This window comes from Rhopalosiphum maidis, chromosome 4, assembly GCF_003676215.2.
Source record: "Rhopalosiphum maidis isolate BTI-1 chromosome 4, ASM367621v3, whole genome shotgun sequence".
Taxonomy (NCBI): domain Eukaryota; kingdom Metazoa; phylum Arthropoda; class Insecta; order Hemiptera; family Aphididae; genus Rhopalosiphum; species Rhopalosiphum maidis.
The window spans coordinates 17,962,910-17,975,215 of NC_040880.1; the positions used below are offsets into that span (position 1 = coordinate 17,962,910).

A 12,306-nucleotide genomic window follows, 5' to 3' on the forward strand; every position below is an offset into this window, starting at 1 on the left:
ATGTAAATAAAATCTTTATAAATTATCAATTAACAAATGAAGATCATAATTTTTTTTTTTTTTTTTAATTCTTGGGTCACATGTTTATTGTAAGTACTACTTAAATAAAAAGTATACTAACAATGCGTTATACAATTTCAAAATAACTTTCTTGTTTTTTGTCAATCCTTGTTCTAACAAAACATTATCATGGAAACAGGAATTTTTGTTATCGAAGACAATCTAGTCTTGGTAGGTTAATAAACTACCTAGAATGTAAAATAAGCAAACAAATAAATAAAATTGTCAAATCCATATTATTTTTATTTCTTTAATATTTCTATAAACAATATAATCAATTAGATACTCTAATAATGGACCTTTTGGCTGGTGACACATATACAAGTTATTATTAATTAATTTTACCTTCAAATATATTTTTTTTTTTTACAATACAATTTTCAACTATTAAATCGTTAACAATGTTAAATAATCACTTCGCAGAATTTGACATTCATTTGTTTATACAATTTTAATTTTTTAATAATAATTGTGTCCTAATCATTAAATACTATGTACAAAAGAGAAACATGTTGCTCAAGGATAACAATTATCTTTTTTATTTTAACTTTTTTTATTATTATTATTATATAATATGATATGCCGAAACGATTATTCGGTCAACCGACCGATTTGTGTGTATAACATATTATTTATACCTATACAAGCGTAGAAAAAGCCAAATGTTTGCAAGAGTGATTGTATTGTTTTTCGATTAAGCGTGAGCGACTCCGAAATGTTAATAGAAAAGGGGGAGGGAGGGAAGAAACGTACGAGCAACGCAAACTGGAATAGAAATATGCTGCTAACACGCTTATACTCGAGGACGGGCACGTTTGTATAATATTGTCTTTTTTTGTTTTTTTTTTTTTTTACAAAAATTAAAAAAAAAAAATTAGTACAAATATTTAACGCAAAAGTGATGTTCATTGTCGGTTAAAATATCCTCCGGGTGGGGAGAGGGGATGATAACAAATTAAAATAAAAAATAAATAATTAAAAAAAGCATACAAATAATATTCATATAAAAATAATAGTAGAAATGGGTAGTACAAAAGGACGAAAAAAAAAAAAGTCGGACGAAGAACGGTAACCTCCAACTCAGATTAATAATAATAATAAAATAAAATCTAACTTAAATAGAAGTTAAAAAAGTAAAAAATAATAATAAAAATAATAATATTACAAATAATATATAAGTATAAAATTAACCGTGGAACACAAAAAGGTATTATCCTTAAATACATCAGTCGATGGATTGATTTTATACAACGATATCGAGTCACTATGAGTTTAAAAATTGTCTAAATTTACACGTTACGAATGTTTTCGGTCTATACACGATCCCTAGAAAAAACTTCGATACATACACAGTACACACACACACTTGTATATAACATTTCATTATACATAAAAAAAAAACGATTTATGCCTAAAATAAGATCGTAACGGTAATAGTCGGTTGCACGACGGTACCGCATCGTTATAAGGGGGTAAAGTTAACCGTTATAATATTGTAGGTAGGTAGTAGTAATTGCCACCGCGATCTCGCCAACGGTCGGGGAACAGGTGATGGTGTCGCTGTCACTGCTACGCGAGTCGGGCAAGACGAAAACGACACAATGTAGAATAAGAGTATCGAGACAGTAGATAGGTATTGTTAAGTACAAAAGGAGCGGCCGACCGCGTTCACGCGTACTGTACATTGCATAATATTCGATTAATTATCAATACAACATGAAAAGCACGCGCACGGCGAGGCATAATAAAGGCGTTTAATACCCCCGCCCCCCCCCCCAAACGCGATACGCGCGTGTGTGAATGTGCGATCGTAGTTAGTGTGAGAGAATTATTGTGTGTATGTGATGTGTTTCGAGACTAGATTTTTACGACAACAGACGGACACACTGCAAACACTAACTCGTGTGCGAGTGCTTTTAAGACTATTATATAACTATACATACATTATGTGTATATATATATATACAGCAGACTAAAATAATAATAATAATAATTGTAATAGTAATAATAATAATAATAATAATAATAGTCTATGTGGCGGCGACGGCGGCGTTCCGGTAGTCCACGTGCGCGTTGTAAACGTAACGAAATTGTATTATTTTCTCAAACCGCGTGCTCAGTGTAGGTGAACACGTCTGGCCTGTCTCAGTCGGAATACTGGTCGAACGATCCCAAGTACTCGAGGGCCGCTTGATAACAGAACTGGTACTGTTCCTGCGGGAGAGAAAAAATATATAAAAACGGTTAGGGCGGTTGGAGACACGAGTTATTTTTCAAATAGTAATAAAATATAGAGGTGCCGAGTACACCCTAACAGCCCTTTCCTCCACTGTAAAGCCGGTTAGAGTTAGTATTGCTGCGACCGGAGGAATGGAAAATTTTAGAAAATATTGTGATGTTTATAAAGGACATTTTTTCCAATTGTTTTTCATTTTTCAAATGGTAATATTTCAAATTAAAATAACTGGTAGTAAACTATAATAGACAAAAGTACATAACATATGTATTGAAGTCTACAAATAAAATCCAAAATAATTGCATATATGTATGAATTTGGCTTTGATCTTAGAATAGTATATATAGGTATTTAAACAATAATTGTCAATTAATATTTAAGTTCTTAAAAGTTTCCGAAATCCATAAAATCGGTAAAATAGTTGCAGACCATAATTTCAATAACCAGCGCGGTTATTTTGCGGGAGGAAATGGAGGATACCTATATTTATATAACATTATATCGTGGTAAGACAAACCTCCGTTTGAACCATAGCCGGACGTTGTGTCCGTAGAATCCTGATCGTCTGGAAAAGATCGATTACGCCCTCGCATTGCATCCGCTCCAATACGATGCTCAGTGAGATGAACACGCCCGTCCTTCCCACGCCGCCACTGAAAATTTTTTTTATCTCAGTATAAAATTCAAATACATATATCGACTTTCGCTGGAAATGGGTATAGTGCTTAATGTTGTTTTATTCCAGACTGAATGTACAATAAATTTATTGTATACCACACCATCATAAATATAGTTTATTTCGATTATCAATTAACAGGACGTTGTACCTGCATGTGTTGTCTCTGTCTTACTAGTGTAAATCATAACAAATTTGCGTTCAGCAGAACACATTTTCAGACGTTAGCTTTAATATTAAAGTAAATTTATCTATTAACAAAATTAAAGGTAAAAAAAGTGGGCAAGTGGGTATCGCTCTGCTGTATAGTAGAGATGGAGAGTAGGTCACTGGTCTCTATAATAGATGTGTTAAATTTGAATGCAATGACAGGTATCATTGTATACGAAAAACGATTCTGGACGGAGGTGAATTGTCAGTCAATGATAATTAGTAAGATATATTATATTATTACCTATATTTAATTGTAATATATCATTATTTTACATTTATTTTCGAAAAAAATTTTCATTTCATACGCTCATAACATTTTTTTCTATATTGACGCTGGAATTTTTTTTTACAGTTACTCGAAGGAAAACTTATGGATGACATTGTATTGGGTTTTTTAACCTTAGGTATAAAACACAAAAATTTTATGAGTTTTCAACTTTAAAATTCCTTCCAAATTTTCGCGATTTTCATATATTTCGTAAATTTATGAACTTTAAATGCTTATAAACAAAAATAATGACTAACGATTACTACGATAAGTACAACTTATATAATAAGCCTTGTATTAAATTTTAAAAATTTTTTGGATAGCCAAATTTTTTTTTATCGGCATTTCAAGAAAAAAAACTTAGAAAAGTAGAAAATTTCAATTGTCAAAAAAAGTCAAAATATTTTGAAAATTTAACCGTGAATAGATAACGCTAATATAAACATTTGGTGAAAATTTCAAGTATTTACAATGATTCGTTTACGAGTTACAGCAAAATCAAAAAAATCGATTTTGTCGAAAAGTGGTTATGTGTAAAAATTCCCGTTTTTCCGTTATTTTTTCAGGGGTTTTCCCGACGCTTTTGAAAACTACTGGAAATTTTTACTTTTAACCCCCCAACTAGTACCAACTAGATAAATTTTCATTTTCAAAGAGGGGCTGAAGTGAAAAATCGAAGCATTATTACTACTCCAAAACGTGATGACAGACACAAAAAAAAAAAAACACATCTTTGTAAAATCAATACATTCATCACACCGTTCAGAATCTAAAATATTATCTAGAAAATGTTATATGCTTTTATTGATATTATTATCATATTAAAGTTGTAATATTTTACATAGTTATAACTCACTTTAAAATGATATTATCAATAAAATCATATGACGTTTACTAGATAATATTCTTACCTTTAAATTTGATATAAGGTAAATTTCCTCTAATATTAAAGCTAACGTCACAAAATGTGTTCTGTTGAACGCAAATTTATTATGATGTACGTTAATAATACAGAGACAACACATGCGAGTATAACGTCCTCTTAAAAAAAAATATATATACTAAACAACTGTTTTTCTATGTATAAGTACCTGCAATGAACGGTGATCGGACCTTCTTGGCCGAACTGCTCTTTCGTCTTGTGCACCTGTCCGATAAAGTCTATGAACCCTTCGGCCGACTTGGGCACGCCCTGCTCCGGCCAGTCGGTGAACTGGAATTGTCTGACGGTCCGCGAACCGTTGTCGATCGTGTCGGTTACCTTGAACTCTCTGAGAATGTACTGCGGCATGTTGTATTCGGTAATGGGCTCGACGACGAACGTGTCGTACCGGACGGATCGCTCGGATGGCCAGTATTGATAGCACTTCTCCTATAAGAATTCAACAGTAAATTATTTTATAATGACAGCAGCAACAAAACAATGATATAAATGACTCGAGACCCTATATAAGCAAGACGTAAAACACAACCCTTTCTCTACTCATCGAAACTATACTTTTACAGGATGCAATATCTCTATACAAGAATATCTGACACATTAAAAAAGTTTAACGTTTAGAGCCATTAGTATATATAATGACATTTAAACTTTTGCGTTCAACGTTCCGCTATGTTCACATAAACTTTTTGTTTACAAAGTACTGCAAAAACAGCTGCGTTATATTATAATTAAATGCTATAGTTTCAGCGCTAAAATGATTTACACATTTCCGTTTATAATTTTAAACGTGGAATGAAATTAAGTGTACGATTAATTTTTGCAATCGACAGATTAGTGCATCGTTAAAGTTAACGTTATATCGTCATCGTAATTTATTTAATATTTTGTGAGGAAGGTGTAAAATACGATATATACTACCAATTTTCTAGACTTTCGTCGAATTGGTGCACAATACAAAACGTTACACAGCTTTATATATTTATATAAAATATATTGTATCATAAATTGGCAGCTGGTGTTTTTGATCTAAAATTTCCAGCATGTTGGGATGAGTAGGTATGTATAGGTATATGTATAGGTACACATTATTTAAGGGTGTCTATTTACACGGTTATCAATTTATAATATATTATTTCATAAACGACGATTTTACGGGAAGTCGATTACATCTGTGTTGCACTCAGACATAAATTTATAAAACTGTACGTACGTATAAATTGTACATGAACCTTCAAACATTTAGCGACTATTAGGGCCTACAGTGTATTATTGCACATATGTTACATATTATTTTTATAAAATATAAAAAAATATGTTGAAAATATTATTTTCATAAATATTTTTTCCTATTAGGTGTATCGCACGTCTATTATAACTGATGAATAATAATTTAAAATTTGTCGAGTAATAATATTTTTCTCCTACTGATATCAAACAATTTGTCTGTTTCAAGAAAGATAAATCGTATTTAAATAAACGTTTTCAGAAAATGGGGCCCGGGACAAAATGCCCTCTTTACCATGGCTGGCTGTAGTCTTTTTAACCGTGATATCAAAGCTATTATATCTATACTATATGTATTTGTTTTACCCTTCCCAACTCGTGCAGTTTGGTGAGCATGACCACAATAGTGGAGTTGTGTTCCCACAACATGCGCCAGAAATCGTCGGTGGTGATCTGCAGCGGTCCCTGGGTCGCGATGTAAGCTCCCCGTTGCCGGTACCCGTCTATGAAGTTGGCGTTTATGTAATCCGATCCTTCCAGGCCTCGAGACGACCCGCCGCTCAAGCACACCCTAGTGTTCTCGTACGGCAACAGGTGCACTAAACGGTTTTTCGGCTTGTTCACGGGCAGACTGGCGCTGACAAATCGACAGAATTCGCTTTTGACCAATGTTAATTTCTGAAAAAAAGACATAATCATTATTATCAATGGCTCTTAATTCAATCGACATAATATTATATTATGCATATAACTACGTGAGTAATATATTATAAGGTATAATATAAGCGTGGTCTACGCTTACTGTAGAAGGTGATGGGAAACCATTGAACTAATTAATTTTCTATAGTATCTGTCACATAAGTCCAATTACACTAGGGAAATTAAATATTGTTAAATCAACTTAACGCTTGTAAAAATAAATATTTATTTTGTAAAGCATGGACGCCAATAATAGAATTTCCGAAATATATCAAGAATAGATAACGCTGTCGTTGTTTCCGTTGAATATATTTAAGTTTTTATTCTATTAACAATTTACTTGTTGAAAGACAGAACTCATTTAAGTTGATTTAGGAGCTGCAAGTTTTTAATCATGGTTTGACGCGTCACAGAAATGATTTAGGATAAGTCTATACACATTTGTTTAATATACCGTTGTTTGAGTGAATATTATTTTCAAAACTTTTTAAAACGTCTAAAAGTTTAAACAGTAAGAAAAATAAAACACACACACACATACACACACTTGTGTATATATTTGGGTCGCCCACTCACATTTCTCATATACAATTATAAAATGTACCTTGAATTCAAGTTCCATTCCGGTGACCGTCGTTCCGGCGTCCATCTGTGACAACTGTTGAATGTGCATGGGCAAGTTACGCACGGACACTTCGGTTTCACCGCATGTGACGGCTTCCAAGAGAGCGTCGTGTATGAATATATATTGTTCTTCGGTCTGTCGGATGAAAAATAAAAATAATGTAATTATAATATGATGTTACCAATAAATATAAATGAGCTGTGGAAACAATGGCTTTCTCCGCACGTTAAACGTCGCTCGGACAACCGAAAAAATTACAAGTCTCACAGTTTTACGTCCCAACTACATTCAGACGCAACAGTGCTCCTATTTTATACATAAAAATTGTCTATGTGAAGAAGCGATGAGGGGACGTGAGGCGAAAACGCTTTCAAATGCTGAAAATAGAATACGCCCTCGTCCTCCCACCGACGGACGATACTGCGATGACGCGGCGCATACCTGGACCATGTAGTTGCGCTGGGCTCTGAGGCACGTGACGTGCGCGTAAATGTCGACACTGTGCTCGTTCTTGGCCCGTTCCAGCATGGCGTCGATGACGATAAAACAACCGGTGCGGCCCACGCCCGCGCTGCAGTGCACCACCACCGGGCCGGACTCGACCAGGTTGACGGCCCGCACGCGCTTCATGAACTGCAGCAGCGGTGCCGGGTGATCGGGCACGCCGTGGTCGGGCCACGCGCCGAACTGCAGCTGCTTAACCTCGCGCGTCTCCACGTCGCCGGTCCGGGTGAGGTGGAACGACCGGACCACGTACGTGGCCAGCTCCTGGACGCTGACTAGCGTCACCGTGATTGGTCCGTACGTCTGCGAGCCGCGCGCCGGCCAGTACTGGTCGCACTTGACCCGCGTCCGTTCTTCCAGCTTGGTCATCATGACGATGGTGGACGTGCGCACCTCCCAGCACATGCGCCAAAAGTCGCCGGCCGTCTCCTGCAGTGGGCCCTGCGTGGCCACGTATGCGTTGTGCTTGCGGTAACCGTCGCAGTAGTTGGCGTTTATGTAGTCACTGCCCGGCGGCCCGTCAGGGAGCGGCTGCAGCACCACTCGCGAGTGGTCGTACGCGATCACGTTCGCGTATCGGTTCTTCGGCTTGTTGACGTCCATGTTCGAGTGGTCCCACGTGAACTGCTGGCCCGGTTCGATCGATTCGTATTCCTGTGAGAACTTGAAGTTGTCGTTGGCCTTCAGCAGGTCGATGTGCTGCGCTAGATAGTTGATGGGCACCGGCGGGTGCGACACCATCGCCGGCGTCTGGAACTGTAACCGGCGCAGTTCCACCGGGTCGTTGTTGGGGTGCGAGTTGCCGATCAGCGGTTTCGTCACGCCCGACGTCTCGCCGTACTTGCTCGGCCGGCGGCGCCTGCGGAACACACATACACACACATTATAGTATATCATCACGGTCGTCGCGATGGTCAGGTCAGAGAGGATAGGTTGGGCGAGACATCGAAAACGAATCTCATTTAAAGGAGGTTACACTCAATAGTCGGAAAATTCAGGTGGGAAGCAATTACGGATAAGCATTAACCCTGGGATCACAAATTCTATTTGAATTCCGTCTATGAACTACACGCGGTACCAGATACTTTTTAAAATTGTATTAAAGACTGCAGAGTATTGAGTGATACGCGTAAACAGCACTGGGAAAACATTTGTTTGACAATGTCCACGTAAAAAAATGAGCCAATTCAAACAACAAAATAATAGTAATAAATAGAGTTTAATAATACATTCGCCTTATTTGAGCGTTAGAAATTATACAAACAAAATATCAAAATGATAGAAATACAAAATTGTACATCAAAATATAGACAGTTTATAATATTTTTATGCATCACTTTCATATAAATTGTATTTATTAATCAGTCATTAACAGGCAGAAACCCTGATTTTGTTCAATTTTTATGTTAAAAAAAATTATATATGAATATTTCAAAAAAATTGTCTTGTATTTTATGTAGTATGTGCCTATAGATTTTAATGAATCATAATAATTTAAAGTTTGTAAATGTGTCATTTTTATATAAGCTTTATAATACATAAGGTTCAAAATATTAAAAATAAATTGTATTGTATTGTATTTTTAATTATTAATTATTAATATGAGAGTATAATGATTTATGTACAGTCTCATAATACAATTACATACTACAAAAGAAACAATTAGATTCACGTAAAGTGTAAATATTTGTTTAAATTTATTTTTGCAGTTTAGTATATATACCCAATTTTCATAACATATGTCTTTATATTACATAAAACTAAATTTTTACATTTTGAGTTTTAATTATTAATTAATGTTATTAGGAACATGCAATGTGAATAATTCTAATAATTTTTTGATTATCTGAGAATGATTGATAAACATCAGTTATTTGAACTTGTTAAAAGAATACTTAAGAGAATATAATGAAATCAAAATTTAGAAAATCTAGTTTAGAATTATTATGATTATGGTTGTTACATAAACATTAACGATTTATAGAGGTAAACGTTAAGAACTAATCACTATTATTGATACTACAAATAAATAAGGATTGTATTACATAGAGCTAGTGATTTTTAATTTTAGAGAACATACACATTTTTGATATAGAACTTCTGAAAATATCTAGAGTTTAAAAGTATTTTATACAAGTATGAACATGGTATACCCTTATAGTGTGTAATATGTATACATATAACAGTAGTAAATACAGTTGTTATACTCAATATACTCTAAAATAAATAAATTTGTTACTGGATGCATTTCACAATTTTGAACAATAGACTAAGTATTCAATTATACTGTATGATATGGAAATCAGAGAGAAATTGTACTTCATATAATGTTATAAAAATGATATTTTAAAAGTTATAATGTCACTAATTCAGTGGAGTGCTCACCGGGGGGGGGGGTATCAGGGTGTCATGCCCCTTCTTTGGATTTTTTTGTAATGATTTATTATCTACATGAAAAAAAACTTAGGGCCTATGACAAGTTAAAAATGAATATCCCCTCTTTTAAAAAAGCTGAGCACGCCACTTCACTGATAAATATAGTAACATTAACTAAAACTATGATTTTGAATTATTTTTGGAAAACATGGACTATGTCGTACATATAATTAGTTAGTGGTTATTATTACCTTCATAGGACTTTTTAGTAAAATTATGTAACACAAATCATTAGGACTATGCATATCGGTATTATTGTCATAACTTATAGTATTGTTTTAAATGTCATAGAATGTTTAAAAGTTGTGCTCATTTATGCAAATATGGTAAATTAAATAAAATATTTAATTTGATATTTTTATTGAAAATTAGTACGATACAAAAGCTTAAATGAAATATTCAATGAGTAGGTATGTTACAAAAAAAGTATTGACATTTTTATACTTCACAGAGTATAATTGTTATGGCAACTAAAAATAAATAAACAAATGATAGGTATATTGTATTATAAGTGGTTGTCAAGTAGAGTTAGCAAGAAATAAAACTCCTTAGTTAATATAAAAATCCAATAAAACTTACTTCTTAACCACAAACAATAAAATTAGTGCAGCAGTCAGCAATATTGCGGCAATTACGGGTCCAACCAGCCATAAAAGTCCAGGTGGAGTGGCGCTGCTTCTGACACTAACATGATCATTTGATGTTCCACTGGAACCCGTGTTGCTAGGAAGGTTCATATCTCGTAATTCAGGTCGCTTAGGTACTTCTTCAGGGCCGACCTCACGCATTTCTAATGATATGGGTTCAGAGAATGGACTTGATGTGTATAAATGCTAAGAAAAAAAGTTCAGTTGAAATTAGATTATGTATAATTGCTGTGTTAGTTTGGTTATCTGGTGATAACTGAGAGATCCAGATACCCTTATAGTTTTTTTCCTATACAGGGGATCAAAATCAATAATAAATTTATGTTGAATCAGATTTTGAAAGTTTACAAAAAAATGTGCAAATGAATGAAGTTCCAAATCCTGATCATTAATTTAATATTGAACTACGTATTAAAAATAGTTATAATCATGGCTAGGAACTTAGTATATTTAAATTTTTTTTGATGTTTTTAAACAATGCTCACTTTTGTACTAGACATTTTATGTATGTAATATATTTTTTTCTGTTAAAATTAAAAATACCTTTATTTTTTATATAAATATACAATTTTATATTTATTTACAAAACATCTTATAGACTGTAGTTATTTCCGTTTCGAAGTATTTAAAACTTATTAAATTATTTCCATACTTAAAAATTAAATTAACTCTTTACAATGTTTGTTATGGTAATAATCTGTTTTGCGTTTATAAACATTAAAAACATTTAGTTTATAGAGGTACATTGAAAAAATGTTCTAGGAACCAAACTAACATTTTTCAACTGTGAAATTTATTTAGTAAAACTAGAGCCTTTTTGTAATATTGCAATTTAAACATTATTATTTACTTTTTGTGGGGTGTCAACGAATGCTCGAACAAAGATTCTGTACTTCACATTTTGGTCAAGTTTTCGATTGTGGAATCCGTCATATGTTTCACCATTGCCTAGATAAAATGTCCACGGTATGGTTCTATGAGGAAATTTAGCTGCAATGTATGGCTCACCCTCAGCTAATATCTCTTGTTGGGAAATTTCAACAAGCTAAAATTTAAAACAAAATTAGATGAATCACTTTATAGAATATAAATTATAAATATATTTAAATACTAGCAATCCTTACTTTATGATTTAAAAACTCATCTGGATTCATAAGCGCAGTATCTGGATTTTCTGGAACAACTACTACATAATAATGACAAATTGGACCATATTCTTCTGATGCTTGAGGTAATATAACCTAATATAAAGCATAAAACAAAGTTTATAATCATGTATTTATTACGGTTAAACCATTTTACTAACGTGTATTTTCTGCATATTTACGACGCCGAAAAAATCAGGTTTAACCATTGGTTGAGGAGCGGCCATTTGAGTGGTAACTGTGATTCTTGAAGGGGGTCTATAACTACGGTCAGACGGTACAGCACTAACATTTACAGCATAGCTTATAAATGGTGATAATTCATCGATTGTATGGCTCAAAACATATTTGTCCAATTCTATTACTCGAGTTGGTACCATTTGTAACTGAGTAACACCTTGTGAATCTCTGAATTCTTTAACTGCATTAAATGAGATCTTGTACCCGATTGGATTTAATTTTATAGGCGGTGTCCATGATAATGTCATACTGTGTGTGCTTACATCTGATGCACGCAAGTTCAATGGTACCTCGTCTGGTTTTACAATGACAGTGATTTTTTCAGACAGTCTTCCAAAACCCTATAAATAAGTAAATTTTAATTAATACAAAACAAATAGTAAAAAATTA

At 33.7% G+C, this 12,306-nt stretch overlaps 1 protein-coding gene across 7 annotated transcripts in view; it reads right to left on the bottom strand.

Annotated features, from left to right (window-relative positions):
- Window positions 1–845: 845 nt before the first annotated feature.
- LOC113560630 (tyrosine-protein phosphatase Lar) overlaps window positions 846–12,306 on the bottom strand; it is a 151,901-nt gene continuing 140,440 nt past the window's right edge. For 6 of the 7 annotated variants that reach the window (XM_026966624.1, XM_026966623.1, XM_026966622.1 and 3 more), the window contains 10 exons: window positions 11,838–12,257; window positions 11,656–11,772; window positions 11,382–11,576; window positions 10,464–10,717; window positions 7,386–8,307; window positions 6,924–7,079; window positions 5,987–6,298; window positions 4,545–4,825; window positions 2,814–2,949; window positions 2,137–2,274 (listed from right to left, as the gene is read on the bottom strand). In XM_026966624.1, the coding sequence (XP_026822425.1) occupies window positions 2,206–2,274; window positions 2,814–2,949; window positions 4,545–4,825; window positions 5,987–6,298; window positions 6,924–7,079; window positions 7,386–8,307; window positions 10,464–10,717; window positions 11,382–11,576; window positions 11,656–11,772; window positions 11,838–12,257 (2,862 nt within the window). In that variant the 3' untranslated portion in view covers window positions 2,137–2,205. Of the gene's footprint in view, window positions 2,275–2,813; window positions 2,950–4,544; window positions 4,826–5,986; window positions 6,299–6,923; window positions 7,080–7,385; window positions 8,308–10,463; window positions 10,718–11,381; window positions 11,577–11,655; window positions 11,773–11,837; window positions 12,258–12,306 lie in introns of all 7 variants that reach the window. The other variant, XM_026966621.1, reaches the window with a different exon arrangement.